Genomic DNA, 18,947 nt, shown 5'->3' with positions numbered 1-18,947 from the left:
GGAGGTGGGAGGAAGCAAGTCTTGGAAAGCTACTGGGTGGGGCAGTGGTGTCCAGGGGAAGCTGGCCTGGGGCAGGAAGGCCCCCCCAGGCAGGAGGCTGCGGGAGCCGTGCAGGAAGGACACGTGCAGGGAGCCCTGAGTCCTCAAGCAGCAGCCCTGGGGGCACGTGGCCTGCAGCAGAGCTGGGGCGGCCTGGGACTGGTGCTCCCATAGGTGCTCCCTGCCGGAGCTGAGGAGGGGTGGGCAGAGGGGTGGGGTAGGGCCTGAAGGGTCCCTGGACTTGGGAGCAGAGGGAGCCCGACCCCCTGGGGGGTGTGGAGAGCGTGTGGCCGTGGGTGGCAGGTGCAGGGTCCTGGTGGATCTGCTGTGGGGGCAGGGGCCAGAGCACAGGGACTGGGTGGCCCCAGCTGGGCTGTCAGGAGAGTGAGACCAGGGAGGGGGGTCCTAGGGCAAGAGGCACCTGCAGGAGGAAGGGCTTGCCCAGGGAGGTGGAGCCTGCACACCAGCCTCGAGGGGCCCCAGTCCCACCTCCTGAGCTGGGCGGGCCTGTGAGGCCACCCACACTGCCCCCCCTCTGCCCACAACCCACCCTCCTCCCAGCTTTCGGCCTTTCTCCCCCAGCAAGCCTAGGAACCCCCTTAGGCCTATTTGCTGCTTCCTCTAGCACTGACACAAGCATCTAGAGGCACTGAGCCCCCCCCCACAGGGGGCTGCTGAACAGGGGAGGGGGTGGGCAGTGGAGAAGCAGGACGAGTTTTCCCAAACTCAGCCTCCCATGGGCCACCTGCGGGGGGTCCCCCAGGAGTTCCACAGAAACACTGGTCCCTCGTGAGTGCTGCCTCGCAGCTGCATGTGCAGGGATGCCCCCGCTGTGGAGTGGACGGTCAGAGGCAGGGCCCCTGGGGCTGGGGGCTGGGTGCTGTGGGTCAGGGATGCACCCAGCAAGCCAGGCCGAGCCCATGGGGACAGCGGAGCCCTGTCTGCATGTGAGATGCACCAGCATCCTTGCACGTCCACGCAGAGTGACGGTGGGAGGGCCACGCCCACCTCCACTGCCTTCTCCATGTTGCGTTTCAGAGAATATCTTCAACAAGGTCTTTGGAGACTCATGCGTGAGCGTAATCTGGTGCCATCTTCCTACGTGAATGTAGGACTAGAGAAGGTACAGCTGCTGGAGCCTGGGGAGTTCATGCCTCTGTATCACGTTCTTAGAGGGCTCCTTGCTCATCTAACCCCCTTGTCCAACATTTCCTTCTTTTGTTGCAGGCAAATATGATGATGAGAAAATCCAGCTCTCAAGGTAAGCCCCCTCCTGCCCTCTGTGTTCTCAGGGGCCCAGGGCAAAGCCGGGTTTGGGCATCAGTGCGTTTGGGTCCCGATCCCTCCCCTACGTTCTAGCTCTGAGCTGGAGGAAGTTCCTTACGGTCTCCCAGTTACAGATTCCTCTGTACGAGGAGGCTAAGATAATACCCACCTCGCCTTTACGAGAACTAAGGTATCTGCCTGCACCTTTGGATTTGAGAGGCTGCAGGTGCATCCAGGTGAGGCCACTTACCTCTCTGATCTGCAGTTGGGAAAAGATAAGGAAGCAGACGAGGGCCCCACGCAGACATAAGGTTTGATTTACAGAACGTCTTCTCGACTGCCACCCTTTGTTGCCTGCTGAGCCCTCTGAGCTGCACTGTGGCTTTCGGCTCTTCTTCCTTCCACCCTGTGCCTCCCTCCCTGATGGTATTGGGTGCTGTCCTCAGACCAGGACTGACGTCCCTCCAGGCTTCTCAGGGGGCTGCACTGTGGTTTGCAGAGCCCTTGGCTGGGTGCATGGTCCCCCTTCAAGGGCCTTGGCCAGGGGCTCTGGGGCCTGGGACACTGGCAGGAACCCCCAGGCCAGCCCGGCTCAGGGATTGCTTACCCTAAACCTGCAGCCCACCCATTACAGCAGGTCAGCCTGTGGTCTCCCTGCTGTTCTGGAGTCTTGCACCTGTCAGGTGCACGAGCTGGGTTTCCCTTCCTGGCACAGGTGGTACCATCTGGTGGGGGAGGGTGGGGCAGCCTGGCAGAAGGGGCCCTGAGTTGGGCTCAGTCTCCTGTCTGCCAGGTGGGTCCTGGCTCAGGCCCTTCTCTGCTGAAAGCCTGCAGAGTAGGGTGGCTGGCACATGCATCCCGGTGAGCTGCCCACGCCTTGCCTGCGAGGACTTGGTGTGGGGCACTGGGCCGTGTCCCAGCATGGGCAGCCCTGCAGTTCTGCTGCCATGGCTCCCTGGTGCACCCCAAGTGCCATTCCCACCTGGCCCCTCTTTGCTTGTCCTCCAGGTAGGAAGGTCACCAGAGTGGTCTATGCTCTGATGGCTGCAAACATACCTCAAGGGGCAGACTGGCTGGCTGCGGAGGAAGTGAGTCCAATCCATCATTACAGCCATTATGCTGCACTGATTCTGGGGAATTCTACTCAACACCTTCTTTCTCTTAGGCTCGAAAGGCTCGGAAGATGGGAGCTATCGTTTTCACCATTGGTGCGAACGACTTTGAGCAAAAACAGGTAAGTGAGAACAGGTAATGCAGGGGCCGCCCTTGAGCCTGATTGGGGGCAGGTGTCAGAGGCTGCTTTCCCCAGGTAGCCCAGGGATGCCATCCTAACCCTCCCCCCCCAATTACTTGGGTCTACCCCGTCCACTTTAAAGGATGGAGTTGGCAGGCTCAGTTGCACCCCAGCTGAGGGTGGAGGCCGTCCCCCATGAGTTCTGCTGCAGATGAAGGATCTAGTTCCAGGGAAACACTGCCCAGACCCTGACGTGTTGGCCAGGCACTGTCCCATTTGTGGAACCAGCTGCCCCTTCCATGCCCTGGCTGTGCGTCCCAACCACCTCCTCTCCCTCATAGCTGGAAGGAATTGCACATTCCAAGGACCATGTGTTTGGGGTCCCTGATCTGAACTCCCTGTCAAGCATCAGTTCCCAGGTGAGTGGAAACTGGACGTGAGAAGCCCGATGGGTGTGAGAAGCTGAAAGTGAGGAGGGGCTTGTCGAGAATCTCCCCACAGCTAACACCCTGCCCTTCTGCCCACTGTGGATTCTAGGTAATTGAGAAGAGCTGCATCGAAATTAAATATCTGGAACCTACCAATGTCTGCATGGGAGGTAAGGGCTGAGGTGTCACTAGTGTAGACAGAGGTATGTGTGTGCATGTGCATGTACATCCATGTGTGTATGTGGATATGCATGTGTGTATGTGTGTGAATTGTGTGTGTGTGCCTTTCATGAGTGTATATATGTGCATGTGGGTGTTGGCATGTGTTTGTGTGTGTGTGTATGTACATGTGTTGTTGTTGTGGTTGAGGCTGTATAGACCCCAGAAAGGCATGTTCTTAAAGCTATTCCATTCTTGTGGGTGTGAACCTAATGTACGTAGGGTCTTTCCCTTTTGATAAGGTTACTTCATTTAAGGCATAGCCCAGGGTTGTTCTCTGTCCTATTACTGGAGTTGTTTAAAGTGAATGAAATTCAGAAGAAGAGAGAGACAGCAACAGAAGCAAGATGCTGGAAATAAGGACACCCAGCAGATGCACCATGTGCCATGCAACATACATTGGAGTCCAGGACCATCAGCAGGTGGTCTTCAGGAAGAAGACCTCAGAACTGTAATCTGAAAGCAAATAAATCCCCACTCTAAAAGCCAACCCATTTCTGGTATGTTGCTTTTGGCAGCCTAGCAAACTGGAACAGATTTTGGTAATAAGAAAGTGGGTAGCTGCTATTGCAAATACCAAAAATGTTTAAAAAGCTGTTAGATGGGACAACCAGCAAAATGGCAACAGAATAAGGAGCTCCTGGAGTCAGCTTGTGCTACAGGGCAGTTAGTAATCCCCCAGAGCTGTCTAAAACACCTGTTTGGGGCTTCCAGGAGACCAGACAAATATCCTGCAACGTCAGGAGCTATTCTGTGTCTAGAAATGGAAGTTCCACTTCCAAAAACCAGGAAGACATGTTTGGGCACCAAATTCAACTACTAATTAGAAAATTCAGCGGGTTCAAATATAATCCTAAGAACTGCTAAAGTTTGAGCCAGTCCAAGTTTGAAAGAGGCCAGTAGCCACCATTTTGACTCCATCCCCCTGGATGAGGGTAAGCCAGGTTGACTGAAAATTACAGTGAAGGTAGGGACCAGCTTCTTTCACCAAGATCATCCTGCAGTCCTAGCCTATGCTTCAGCCCCACCTCTAGCAGAGAGGAAGCTGGCAGGCCCTACACCAGCCTCTCCGGGTAACTATGGGTTCATTTGTTTGGCACGGACCAAATAGTCAGAAGTCTACCAGATCATCTGTCATCATTTTGGGCCTGCATGGCATAGATTTCTGCCCACACCTGCAGCTTCATCTCCTCCCCAGGCAGGGAAGAAAGGGGCGTGAGCTTCATTAGTCTCTCTGGGCAACTGCAGTCTAGGCCTGTATGACTTGGATTATTATACAAGGCTGCAGCTGTGTCCCTACCCCTGGCAAAGGAGAAAACTGGGAGAAGCATCATCAGTCCCTGGGGCAATGAGGGTAGCTTGAACCTCCACAGCTTACAGCACCAATGACATCCTTGGCTTGTACTAAATAACGAGCAAGGGAGAAAAGGCAAGAGCCCTAAAGAGAGAAACTGCACCCAGAATAAATACATTTAGTAGCCACATGCCAAGCAGCAACAAAAAATTACAATCCACACCAAGAAACAGGAAGATATGGCCCAGTTAAAGGAACAAGACAAGCCTCCACATTACATAAAGGAGTTAAGACATCTAATCATAGATGTTCAAACAAACCTCAATAAATTCAATGAGATGGCTAAGGGGATTAAGGAAATTAAAAAGACATTGGATGAGCACAAAGAAGAATTTGAAAGCATACATAGAACAATAGCAGATCTTATGGGAATGAAAGGTGCAATAAATGAAATTAAAAATACACTGGAATTATATAATAGCAGATTTGAAGATGCAGAAGGAAGGATTGGTGAGCTTGAAGAAATGAACTCTGAAAGCAAATACACAAAAGAACAGATGAAGAAAAGTATGGAAAAAATTGAACATGGTCTTGGGGAACTAAATAACAGCAAGAGAAGTGCAAACATTCATGTCATGGGTGTCCCAGAAGGAGAAGAGAAGGAAAGGGGGCATAAGGAATATTTAAAGAAATACTGGTAGGAAATTTCCCAACCCTATTGAAGAATATAGATATCCATGTCCAAGGAGCACAATGTACTCCCAACTGAATAAATCCAAATAGACCAACTGTGAGGCACATACTAATCAGAATGTCAAATGCCAAAGTTGAAGGGAGAATTCTGAGAATAGCAAGAGAAAAGCAATGCATAACATGTAAAGGACACCCAATAAGACTAAGTGCCAATTTTGTATTAGAAACCACAGACGCTGTAAGACAGTGGTATGATATATTTAAGATACTGCAAGAGGAAAAGTTTCCAGCCAAGAATCTTATATCCAGCAAGATTGTCTTTCAGAAATGAGGGAAAGTTTAGAACATTCACAGATAAACAGAGACTGAGAGAGTTTGTAACCAAGAAATCAGCTTTGCAGGAAATACTAAAGGGAGTGCAGGAGCCTGAAAAGGCAGGAGAGAGAGGCTTAAGAGAGATTCTACAAATGAAGAACATATCAGTAAAAGTAAGTAAAAGTGTAAAAAGAATAGTGAAAATAAAATACAAAAGATAAAACCCAAATATTTAGAAATAAACTTAACCAACAATGTAAAGCATTTTTATTCAGAAACCTGCAACTCATTGTTAAAAGAAAAAAAAAAAGACCTAAATAATTGGAAGAACATTCCATGCTCACAGATTGGAAAACTAAATATCATTAAAGATATCAATTCTACTCAAACTGATAAACAGATTCAATGCAAACCTGATAAAAATTCTACCAGCATTTAAAAAATAAATGGAAAACACACTTATCAAATTTATTTGGAAGGGTAAGGGGTCTTTAATAACCAGAAACATCTTAAGAGGAAAAGTGAAGTTGGTGGACTCTCACTTCCAGTCTTTAATTCATATTACCTAGCTACAGTGGTAAAATAGCATGGTCCTGGCATAAAGACAGACACATAGACCGATGGATCCAGACTGATGGTTCAAAAATAAGACCCTCACATCTATGGTTTAGTGATTTTTGACAAGCCTGTCAAACACCTCCAACTTGAGCAGAACAGTCCATTCAACAAATGGTGCTGAGAGAACTAGATATTCATAGTCAAAAGAAGGAAAGAGGACTCCCCTATATCTCACACTTTCTACAAAAATTAACTCAAAATGGATCAAAAATCTAAATGTAAAAGCAGGAGCCATAAAGTTTCTAGAAGAAAATGTAGGAAAATATTTTTAAGACCTGGTGGTAGGTGGTGGAGTCTTAAAGGAGATAAGAGGAGGACTGAGGTATACCACTGATGTTTAATGTATGTAAAAGTTTTAATTAACCTTACTGTAAAAGTGTGGAACTGTATAGAGTTGAAGGTACCACATTACAGTTAGTAACAGTGGGTTTATAAATGGGAATGTGGCTGAAAAGGGTAGTCTAGGAATGTAAATGCCAATTGACCAAAAGCTAGAGAATTACCTAGGGACTAAATCACACAGTAAAACCAGAGGTGGGTGGGAATTGTGGTTGATGGTACAGATGCAAGAGTTCTTTGTGAGCTAGAGCAGAAGTACATCACTACTGCAGGTTGGTGGGAATGTGATGAAGCACGGGAAAACAATTGGAGTGACCTATGTGCTGTAGTTAACAGCAGTGATGTAATATTCATGCATCTATATTAAAGATGTACTGTGTTGATACTGTTTGAGTATGGAAAAAGTGTGCCAAATATATGCTATGGACCTAGTAATGATCAATGATATTATCTCATAATCTGTAACAAATGTTCCACCATGGTGTGATGTGTTGACAGAGGGATGTTGTATAAGCATTCTGTACATGTACATGATTGTTTTGTAAGTTTGTAACTTCTATCATAAAAATACATTAAAAACATAATAGCAGGGTGGTTTGGGGGGAAAATATACCAAATAAAAGATAAGGACTATGGTTAGGAGTAAGATTTTGAAGATATTTTTTCATAATTTGTAACAGATGTCTCACAACAATGCAAAATGTTGGTGGTGAGTTGATATATGAGACCCCTGTATGATGTTATGCATGTTTGCTTTGTAAGTTCACAACTTTTCTATACACATATTATTTATGTGTGTTCATGTATAAATGATATAAACATAAAAAATAATAATAATACGGTGGGTTAGGGAAAAATAAACCAAATATAAGATTCTTTGGTTATTAGTAGTATTTTAAGGATGCTCTTTAATCATGAGTAAAAAATGCTCCACAACAATGTAAGGTATTGGTGATAGGATGAGGTATGAGAGCCCTGTATGAGGTTTATGTTTCTTACACTAATTCTTTATCTATGTTTATGCATGAGTGATATAATTCAATAACGTTAAAAAATACAAAAAAAAAAAAAAGCTGTTAAATGGGATAAAAAAGTAGAGGTGGGAAGAATTGGGTGGTGCTTGATAGGAAAGGCCCAGAGTACTTTGAAGAAATTGTTGGTAGAAACACAGATGCTAAAGGAACTTCCGATGAGGCCTTACTCAGAGATGATGAGTGTGTCGTTGCAAACTGGAAGAAAGCGATTCTTGTTTTAAAGTGGCAGAGAATTTGGCAAAGTTGAGTCCTGATATCATATGGAAGATGACAGAATTTGGAAATGGCAAGCTTGGAAATGTAGCTGAGGAGATTTGAGACTAAATGTAGAAAATGCAGCCTGGCTTCTCCTTGAAGCTCATAGTAAAATGTGAGAGGAAAGGGATAAGTGAGGACTGAACTGATGGGCACAAAGAGAGCAGATATTGATGACTTGGTAAATTCTGAGCTTCTGGAAAGCGAGTCTCCAGAGAATAGTGCCCCATGTGAAAACATCTCTGAACAGGGAGCTGGTCATCAGTGTGCATCAGGACTGGGAATGCAAACATCCAGGGAGGATCTCCAGAAGATCTTTTGTCTTATGGCCTGGACCCGTGTTCTACCTGTGAAACCAACAAGTTTTTTGCAAAATCTGTACGAATGGAGCCATTACCGGTTTGGTCTATAAGGAACAGAAATGGGGTAGATTGATGGAAAAATGACTTCAAAGGCACAACCATGGCAGCTGAGGTCTGGACTGTAGACAGTATTCAGCCAAGAGAGCAGACCAGCCAGGCCATGTAGAAGGTGTGAGTACACCCAGGAGCCTGGAGGTCATCCCTGCCATGTGGAGGTGTGAGAATGCCCGGGAGCTTGGAGGTCAGCCCTGCCATGTGGAGGTGAGAGTACACACAGGAGCTTGGAGCTCAGCCCTGCCATGTGGAAGGTGTGAGTACACCGAGAGCTTGGAGATCAGCCCTGCCATGTGGAAGGTGCGAGTACACCCAGGAGCCTGAAGGTCAGCCATGCCATGTGGAGGTGTGAGAATGCCCGGGAGCTTGGAGGTCAGCCCTGCCATGTGGAAGGTGTGAGAACACCTGGGAGCTTGGAGGTCAGCCCTGCCATGTGGAAGGTGTGAGTACACCTGGGAGCTTGAAGGTCAGCCCTACTATATGGAAGGTGTGAGCATGCCCAGGAGCCTGGAGGTCAGCCCTGCCATGTGGAAGGTGTGAGTACACCTGGGAGCTTGGAGGTCAGCCCTGCCATGTGGAAGGTGTGAGTACAACGCGAGCTTGGAGTTCAGCCCTGCCATGTGAAAGGTGCGAGTACACCCGGGAGCCTGGAGGTCAGCCCTGCCATGTGGAAGGTGTGAGTATGCCCAGGAGCTTGGAGGTCAGCCCTGCTATGTGGAAGGTGTGAGTATACCTGGGAACTTGTAGGTCAGCCCTGCTATATGGAAGGAGTGAGTGCGCCTGGGAGCCTGGAGGTCAGCCCTGCCATGTGGAAGGTGTGAGTATGCCCAGGAGCTTGGAGGTCAGCCCTGCTATGTGAAGTTGTGAGTACACCCAGGAGCTTGGAGGCAGCAACCTTTTGCCTTGTTGTTGGAAGAGTGCCACCACCCCAGATTTCTCAGATGCCTTGGGGATGATGGAGAGGTTGTTTGCCACCCAGATGCTTGACAAGGTGGGGCTGAGAGCTGGCTGTCACCTCAACATTTGATGATGCTGGAGCCTTCACCCCAGTGTTTGGGGTGGGCAGGGATCCTGTCAAACACCTGGAAAGGGTGGGGCTTCTGATGTACTAGGGCCTGAGGTCACACCGTTGTTCCATAACGACTCTCAGACCTGGAAATCTCATGGGTCTGCCCTGAAGGGTTTTGGAATTGTTTGGGACCCGTGACCCCTGTTTTCCTTCCAATTTCTCCCTATGGCAGTGGGAATGTTGGCCCTATGACTATCCCTTCTGTGTCTCTTGAAAGCAGGTAACTTGTTCTCTGAGTCCCCAGGTCCACAGCCAGAGAAATTGTGCCCCAGGACAGATGACAGCTGTAACTGATTTTGATGAGAAGTTTACTTAATATTGTTACTGAAATGAATTAAGGCTTCTGGGATGTTGTGATGGAATGAATGTATTTCAATATGGCAAGGACATGTCTTTTTGGAGTTCACGGGGTGGAGTGTGATGGTCTGAACCTGTGTAGACCCCAGAAAAGTATGTTCTTAAAGCTGATCCATTCCTGTGGGTGTGGACCTATATCAAGTAGGGCCTTTTGATGAGGTTCCTTCAGTTAAGGCCTGGCTCAGGGTGGGTCTTAATCCTCTTATTGGAGTCCCTTATAAGACAATGAAATCCACACAAAGAGAGAAAGCTATGGAAGGAAGAAGCTGGAAGCAACACAGCCTGGAAGAGGAGACCAGCAGATGCCACCAAGGACCTTGCAGTGTGACAGAGGAGGCTAGGGTCACTGGCAGCCGGTCTTCAGGAGGAAGGTACCATCTTGATGGTGCCTTGATTTGGACCTTTCCAAGGCTCAGAACCGTGAACTTGTATGCTAATAAATCCCCACTGTAAAAGCCAACCCATTTCTGGGATATTGCTTTCGGCAGCCTAGTGGACCAGAACAATTGTGTGTGTGGGCAGGCATGCTTTTGTGCACAGATACGAGTATAAGAGGAGCATGAACCTGTATGTGTGTATGCGTGCATGTTTGTGTGTATATGTTTCAGACTTCATATGTTGGTGCATGTGGATATCATCATGTGTGTACATGCATGTGTATGTGTGCATTTGGGTTGTGTATGTGCATGCACGCATATCCATGTGTGTTTGTGTGTTCATGGGCGTGTGTGAGAATCATGTTTGTGTATGTATCTGTCTATGTACATGCAGTGTGTGTGTATTTGCAATGTATGCATATGTACGTGTGAGCATGAATATGTGTGTTTGGATGTGTGGTGTGTGCACATATGCATGTGTATGTGCCTTTGTTTATATTTGGGTGTCTATATGTGTGTGCATGTGTTTGTGTGTGTGTGAATGTGTGGTGTGTGAGTGTGTTTGAAGTGTGCAGGAAGTTGCTCATTTGTGAGTGGCTCTGTGAGGGTACTTGTGGGTATCTGTGTGCAAGTACATTTTTCCCCTCTCAAAAAAAAATGTTTACGAACAAGAAGAAAGGAAAAGCATATTTAGAGCCCCCTCGACACAGCACCAGCCGGTGGAGCACAGGAACACATGAGATGGACGTCACACAGGAAAAATTAGCCATCATCCCTGCTGCGCAAAACTGAGCGGCCATTTGAAACCTGCAAGTCACAGCATCAGAGGACGGGGAGCCCGACAAGTGCGGCTCAGGTGTGAAGGAAAGACATGGCCAAGCCTGACGTCCAGCATGCCCCAGCTCAGTGCAGGAGGAGAAGGGCCTCCCAGTGTGGCAGGGGCGCCTGCTCATCGGCCGGCAGCTGCCTCCTCCCTGATGTGGAATCCTGAGCCCCACGCCCACCTGGGAACTGGGCAGGAGCCCTCTCCCCGGCCACGGCCATGGGCCCCTGCTGAGCGTGGCCAGTGGGGACCTGCTCGACTGTGACTTTTGGTGCCGGGTCTGCGAGTGTGGGAGGCCCTCCACACCTGGGCCAAACTCTGCTCTCACCTGTAAAGCAAGGGGTGACTCTGCCCACTGCCAGCATCCCATGGCTTTAGGGAGCCCCTTGGGATTTCAGTGGTGGAGCTCACCCTAAGGAGAGGCCTGGCAGGGCACAGTCAGGGTTTCTAAGAATCAGTGGTGAGAAGAGGCTGCTTGGAGGTGGTGTCCCCCAGAGGTGGTGTCCCCACAGCTGCTTCCTTGCCTGAGTCACCTTGGGTGTTCATTCTGGGGCAGCCTGCCCTGAAAGGAAGAGCCAAGCGAACACAGCCCTGAGTGTGTCCTCACAAGCCTGTTCCACGTTGTCCTTGCAGAAAGCCCTGATATCAAGGTGCATGGAAGAGGCTTTGCGAATGCCCTGAATAAGAAGGACATTATTTGCAGATTCAAGTTCAGCAGAACCAAGTTCAAAGGTAAGTACCTGCCCAGATGCCTCTGAGTCCTGAGTGACCCCACAGCACGTGTTGCTTCTGAGATGCCTAGCCTTGCCTGTCCTTGCTGGCCTCTTTCAGTAGACGTAGTAGGGTCAGAGGCAGCATGCCACACAGGGTCAGATGGGCGAGGGGCCTGGCCCCCTCCCACCCTGACCGGAAACAGACCCCAGGCACCTGGAGCAGGGCTGAGCTCTGCCTCGCAGGGAGCCCTCCCCAGGGCCAAGATGGAGGCCACAGGTGGCTCTGGGGGCATGGGCAGCCAGCCTGGGCCCTGCGCCCTGCCTGGGCCACTGGCCCCTGCAGGGAAGGTGGCTCATCCTGAGCTGAGATGAGGAGCCCTGGCCAGGCCTGCGCTCCAGAGTCTGAGGCCCAGGCCCCAGGGCCTTAGCTCCTGAGCCTGTTTTCTTTCCTATAACACGGGCCATGGTCGTGGCAAGATCTCGTAGTAGAGGGGGAGGTGCCCTTGAGGGCGTAATAATTGTGTGAAAATGTAAGAAGCAGCCTATTACTTGGCAGGACTGAGGTGCCAGGCACGTGGCCGAGGGTGAGCAGCCTTAGGAAGCAGAGGGCCTGGCAGGTGGCCCCCGGGGAGCTGGGGCTGGGTGGGCCTTCCCCAGAGCCTGGGCTGCTGGGTGGCCCTCAGCACCCTCTGCCTGCCAGCTCCTCACTGCCTCCGGTTGTTATGGTTGCATTTTCCTGGGCCAGTGCCTTGCCCGGCTGCCTGGTAGACCCAGAACTGCTCCCTTCTCCAGCACTGGTGGGCATCTGCTCCTCTAGGTGGGCAGAGCACAGGGAGGACCTTGGTGCTGGCTCTCCACTCAGGAGAGTGCTGTTCCCCTTTACCTGCCCTTCCCCAGCATGGGTGGACCCGAGCCCCCCAGTGCTGATAGCCAAAACCATGGAGGGTGCCTTCTAGTTCACCTAGAAGAGAGTTCCTGGTGCAGGCGGAGCCCACCTGACAGCCCTGGAAATGCTTCTGGGTCCTTCCCAAGAGGACTGGGGGTTCCTGTGCCCCCTTGGGGGTCCCTGGTGTCCCCTCTGAGTCAGTGCTGGGCACCGGGCCCCCAGTCACACCACGTGGGCAGAGCCATGGCATGTGGCACATCGTGAGCAGCTCTGATGTGCTGAGAAGAATTTGTCTTGTTCCTTCCAATCACATGTTCCTCTTATTAAAACACCTGGGAAAACTTTTGGAAAACTGAGAAATGAGAAGAAAAATTTAATAGCCAGTATGGCCCCCTGTTCCACGAGTTCTGTCTTTCGCATGTTGTTTTCACGACAGGGGGAAGGCCTGTGAATTCGGGTGATGAGCTCGTTCTGGGTGGCCCCTCCCTCCTGATCTGCCTGCCTTGCCCCTCACACAGCTGTCTTGGCCATGAGCCATCTTGGCTGTGACTTGGCAGCACCTGCAGTGCCCTGCACTTCCTGCCCCTGACCTTGGACATGCTGTCGTCATCCACTCCCTGGGGCTCTGTTTTCCAGGGAATCCCAACCTTCCCACATTGCCTCAGCACCTACTTTGAAGATGAGTTTCCAGATATGTCCAGATCACCAGTTTCTTGGCTCCTCTGACAATTGAGATGGGCCAACACACCCGTCCCCATGGAAATGAACCTTTTGTTGAGAAGAGCCCTGATCCGTGGTGGAAAAGAGAAAAACAATCACAATTGTTAGAGATTCTTAATTATAAGATTGATGTGGCCACAGGGAAGTAGAAGAAAGAACAGAGAATAAAACATTACCCTGATCCCAAACCCAAGTAACTATTGTTTCCAATCTCAAATGCAGCATAGTGAAATTTACTTTCCTAAAATTTATGGAAGAAAAACAGACTGAACTGGAATTAAAGAAACTGTAATCCCCTACAAATATTTCTTCATGAGACCTATGAGTTCCTCAAATTAATGAAGTGGTTAGGGCCATAACTGAGGGTTCTCTTTCATTTTTGATCCATGTGTTTTAAAAATTAAGTTACTCAGGAAATAACACCTGGATGCCAGTCCCATCAAAATTAGCAAACATTTCTAAACTGATAACAAACTTAGTTTTTTTTAAAACAATTCTATTTTATTGAATCATATTAATAAAGCATAAATCCTTCCAAAGGATATAATCATTGGTATTCATTATAATCACATAGTTGTGCCATTCATCACTTCAATCATTTTTGGAGCATTTTCATCATTCCAATAACAGCAATAACAATAATAATAAACAAACAACAAACACACCAAACTCAACACCTCTCAATCTATGCTTCACCTGCCATACACAGAGCTGTTCTGCTCTTTGTCTAGTATATTTGCATTTACAGTGTGCATGCAGTAACACACATATTCATATTTTACATGAGGTTTCACTGTTATACAATCCCATGTTACATTTTTTAGCTTTCTTTCTAGTAATAAACATTACCTTAAACATACCCTTTCAACCACTGTCATAGCCATATAATAACTCTGCTAGTTACAAATACCATGATGTGTTCTCACCTGTTCCACATTTCTGTCTTTAGCACATACTATTTTCACAATAGTACATGCTAAAGACATTTATTTCCAAAGATTTACAAAAACCTTTTTACCAATTCTGTACAAATTAACCCTCAACTCTCTATTCTCTAACCTCATTCTATTTTCTGGTGACCTATATTTTAATTATTATCTCCATGAGTTTACATAATACATTTTGTTCATAATAGTGCAGCCATACAGTATTTGTCCTTTTGTGTCTGGTTTACTTCACTCATCATAAGGTCCTCCAGGTTCTTCCATGTTGTCACATGCTTCATGACTTCATTTCTTCTTAAAGCTGCTTAATATTTCATCATGTGTACACACCACAATTTGTTAATCCATTCATCAGTTGATGGACACCGGGGTTGTTTCCAGCTTTTGGCCATCATGAATAATGCTATGAACATCCATCTATTCTTGTCACTGCTCTCAGTTCTTCTGGGTATACACCCAGTAGTGGTATTGCCAGGTCACATGGCAAATCTATATTTGACTTCTTTAGAAACTGCCAAACAGTCCTCCACAGTGGCTATACCATTCTACATCTCCACCAACAGTGAATAAGCATTCCTATCTCTCTGCATCCTCTCCAACTCTTCCAATTTTCAGACTTTTTAATAATGGCCAGTGTAACAGGTATGAAATGATATTTCATTGTAGTTTTGATTTACATTACCTTAATCACTAGTGCTGTATAACATTTTTTCATGTTTCTTTGCCATTTTTATTTCTTCTTTGGACAATTGTCTTTTCAAGTCTTTTGTCCATTTTTTCATTGGGTAGTTTGCCTTTCTATTGCTGAGTTATATGATCTCTTTATATAGCATGTATATTAAACCTTTATCAGATATGTGATTGCCAACTATTTTCTACCATTGAGTCAGCTGCCTTTTTACCCTTTGGACAAAATCCTTTGAGGTACAAAAGTGTTTAATTTTGAAGAAGTCCCATTTATCTTTATTTTCTTTTGTTGGTCATGCTTTTGGTGTAAAGTTTATGAAAATACAGCCTATCACAATATCTTGTAGATGCCTTCCTACATTTTCTTCTTTCTGTCTTTCTTTCTTTATTAATTTTAACAATGGGACATCATTAACTTTACTGACAAAGATTTTCTTACAGCTTCATTGAGACATAATTCACATTCCATAAAGTTAAATGTTAAAAAAGGTACAATTCAGCAATTTTTAGTCCATTCACAGAGTTGTGCATCCATCACCACTATCAAATTCCAGAACATTTTATTTTGGGAGTTTTATGGTTCTTGCTTTTATATTTATGTCCTTGATCCATTTTGATTTAATTTTTTAAAATAAGGTGTGAGATAGAGATCCTCTTTCTTTCTTTTGGATATGGATATCCAGTTCTTCCAGCACCATTTATTAAAGAGACTGTTCTGACTGAGCTGGGAGGACTTGAGTGCTTGTCAAAAGCCCCTTGCCTGTAGACGTGGGGATCTATTTCTGAGTTCTTGATTCATTGGTCAATCTGTCTGTCTTTATGCCAGTACCATGTTTTTAGTGATGTAGCTAAGTGTATGCTTCAAGTCAGGAAGTGAGAGTCCTCCAATTTTGCTCTTCTTTTTAAAGACAGTTTTGGTTACTGAGGGCCCCTTACTCCTCCAAATAAATTTGATAATTGGCTTTTCCATTTCTGAGAAGATAAAAAGGGTGCCAGGATTTTTAATGTAGTGTTGAATCTGTAAATCAGTTTGGGTAGAATTGACATCCTAACGATATTTAGTCTTCCAATCCAGGAACACAGAATGTCCTTACATTTATTGAAGTCTTCTTTGGTTTCTTGTAGCAATATTCTAGTCTTTTGAATATAGGTCCTTTATGTCCTCGGTTAAGTTTATTCCCAAATATTTGATTCTTTCAGTTGCAAATATGGAATTTGTTTTCTCATTTCCTCCTCAGATTCCACATCAGTAGTGTATAGAAATGCTATTGCCTTTTGGGTATTAATCTTGTGTCCTGCCACTTTGCTGAACTTGTGTTTTAGTTCTAATAGCTGTGTTGTGGAATTTCCAGGAATTTCTGGAAATAGGATCATATCATCAGCAAATAGTGCAAGTTTTACTTCTTCCTTTCCTATTTGGGTCCCTTTTATTTCTTTATCTAGCCTAATTGTTCTAGATAGAACTTCTAGCACAATGTTGAATAACAGTGATGGCAGTGGGCATCCTTGTCTTGTCGGTGATCTCGGCAGGAAAGCTTTCAATCTTTCATCGTTGAATACAATGCTAACTAGTTTTTTCACTTATGTGTTTTACCATTTTGAGAAAGCTTTCTTCTATCCCTATCATTTGGAGTATTTTCTATCAAGAAAATGTGCTATATTTTTTCAAATGCCTTTTCTGCATCATTCAAAGGGATCATGTAATTTTTCTTCTTCAATTTATCAGTGTGGTTTATTACACTAATTTTCTTGTGTTGACTCACCCTTGCATACCTGGGATAAAACCCACTTGATTATGGCATATAATCTTATTTTTTAAAATAAAGATTTATTTGTTTGTCTGTTTATTTATTTTTAACTTGCTCCCAGATGGCTCCCTTGTCTGTCTGCTCGTTGTGCTTGCTGTGTCTGCTCATCTTCTCTAGGAGGCACCAGGAACTGGATCCAGGACCTCCCATGTGGGAAGCAAGTGTCCAAAGCCCTGAGACACATCCACTCCCTGTTGGCTGTAGTGTCTGCTCATTGTGGTGGTTGAGACTTCTGCTGATTATGGTGTCTGCTGATTGTGGCAGTCTGCTTGTTGCAGCGGTTGCAGTATCTGCTTGTTACAGCGGTTGCATCTACTCTTGCGGTGCCTGCTTGTTGCAGCATCGGCTCCCTGTGGTGTCTTCTTTAGGAAGCACTGGAAATCAAACCCAATTTGTTTAGTTCCTCATTGATTTCTTTTAACATTATTTTGTAGTTCTCTGCATGTAATTCCTGTACTTCTTTGGTTAAATTGATTCCTAGGTATTAGAATCTTTTTCTTGCTATTGTAAATGGAATTTCCCCCCTGATTTCCTCTTCGGATTATTTAATATTAGTGTACAGAAACATTATTGATTTTTGCATGTTGATCTTATATCCTGCTACTTTGCTGAACTCATTTATTGTTTCAAGTAACTTTGTCATAGACATTTCAGAATTTTCTAAATATAGTATCATGTCATCACAAATAGGGTTTTACTTCCTCTTTCCCTTTTGGATGTCTTTTTTTTTTTTACTTCTTTTGTCTAATGGCTTTGGCTAGAACTCTGGCACAATGTTGAATAACAATGGTGACAGTGGGCATCCTTGTCTTATTCTTGATCTTGGAGGGAAGGCTTTCAAACTTTCCCAGTTAAGTACAGTGTTGACTGTGAGTTTTTCATATATGCCTTTTGAGGGATTTTCCTTTTACTCTTAACTTTCAAAGTGTTTTTTTAATCCAGAAAGGATACTGGATTTTGTCGAATGCCTTTTCTGCATTAATTGAGATGATCATGTGTTTTTTTTTCCTTTCAATTTCTTAATGTGTATTACATTGATTGATTTCTTATGTTGAACCACCCTTGCATACTAGTAATAAATCCCACTTGGTTATGATCTATAAGTCTTTTGATATATTAGATTCTATTGGCAATTATTTTGTTGAGAACTTTTTGCATCTATATTGATTAGAGATTGGTCTGTAATTTTCTTTTCTTGCAGTGTCTTTATCTGGTTTTGTTATTGTGATGATGCTGGCTTCATAAAATATGTTGAGTAATTTTCCCTTCTCTTCAATTTTTTGGAAGAATTTAAACAGGATTGGTGTTAATTCTTCTCAAAATGCTTGGTAGAATTCACCTGTGAAGTCATCTAGTCCTGGACTTTTCTTCGTTACGAGTTTTTTGATGACTGATTCAATATCTTCAAATGTGATTTAAGTTCTTCTATTTCTTGTAGCTTCAGTGTAGGTTGTTTGTACATTTCTAGGAATTTGTCCATTTCATCGAGGTTGTCTAGTTTGTTTGCATACTATATTCTCTTATAATCTTTTTTATTTCTGCAGGGTCATAGCTGCATCTCTTTCCTTTCTGGTTTTGTTTATTTGCATCTTCTCTCTTCTTTGTTAGTCTAGCTAGGGGTTTGTCAGTTTTATTGATCTCAAAGAACCAGCTTTTCGTTTTGTTGATTTTCTCTATTTTTTAATTCTCAATTTCATTTATTTCTGCTCTAATCTTTATTATTCCCTTCCTTCTGTTTGCTTTGGGAGTGGTTTGATGTTCTTTTTCTAGTTTCTCCAGTTCAGCCTGTTCTGACTTTTGCTCTTTCTTCTTTTTAATATGTGTGTTTAGGGCTATAAATTTCCCCTCTCCAGACTGTCTTCAATGTATCGCATAACTTTTGATAAGTTGTGTTCTCATTTTCCTTTGTCTCAATATGTTTACTGACTTCACTTGCAATTTCTTCTTTTTTTTAAAGGACTCTTTTTTTTTTAAGATTTATTTTATTTATGTCTCTCCCCTTCTTCGCCCCCGTCTGCTCTCTGTGTCCACTGGCACCCTCGGTGGCACCTGGAAACTGCATCTCTTTTTTGTTATGTCATTTTACTGCATCAACTCTCCTTGTGTGTGGTGCCACTCCTGGGTGGGCTGTGCTTTTTTCATGCAGGGTGGCTCTCCTTGTGCATGGGGCACCCCCATGCAGGGCCGCCCTGCGTGGCATGGCACTCCTTGTGTGCAGCAGCTCTGTGCATGGGCCAGCTCACTGCATGTGTCAGGAGGCCCTGGGTATCGAACCCCGGACACTCCCATATGGTAGCCAGACACTTTATTGGTTGAGCCATGTCTGCTTCCCGCAATTTCTTCTTTGTCTCATTGAATATTTAGGAGTGTGTTGCTTAGCTTCCACACATTTGTGAATTTACCTAGTTCCTGT

At 45.7% G+C, this 18,947-nt stretch overlaps 1 protein-coding gene across 1 annotated transcript in view; it reads left to right on the top strand.

The window, feature by feature from the left end:
• Positions 1 to 18,947, top strand: part of LOC131278909 (anthrax toxin receptor-like) — a 68,642-nt gene that overhangs the window by 20,039 nt on the left and 29,656 nt on the right. The window contains exons 4-10 of the mRNA XM_058299549.1: positions 1,078 to 1,162; positions 1,267 to 1,300; positions 2,314 to 2,393; positions 2,471 to 2,539; positions 2,881 to 2,958; positions 3,077 to 3,137; positions 11,410 to 11,508. Of these exons, the coding sequence (XP_058155532.1) occupies positions 1,078 to 1,162; positions 1,267 to 1,300; positions 2,314 to 2,393; positions 2,471 to 2,539; positions 2,881 to 2,958; positions 3,077 to 3,137; positions 11,410 to 11,508 (506 nt within the window). The remainder of the gene's footprint in view (positions 1 to 1,077; positions 1,163 to 1,266; positions 1,301 to 2,313; positions 2,394 to 2,470; positions 2,540 to 2,880; positions 2,959 to 3,076; positions 3,138 to 11,409; positions 11,509 to 18,947) is intronic.

This window comes from Dasypus novemcinctus, chromosome 6 (assembly GCF_030445035.2).
Source record: "Dasypus novemcinctus isolate mDasNov1 chromosome 6, mDasNov1.1.hap2, whole genome shotgun sequence".
NCBI lineage: Eukaryota > Metazoa > Chordata > Mammalia > Cingulata > Dasypodidae > Dasypus > Dasypus novemcinctus.
This window is presented reverse-complemented; position numbering and strand designations above follow the sequence as displayed.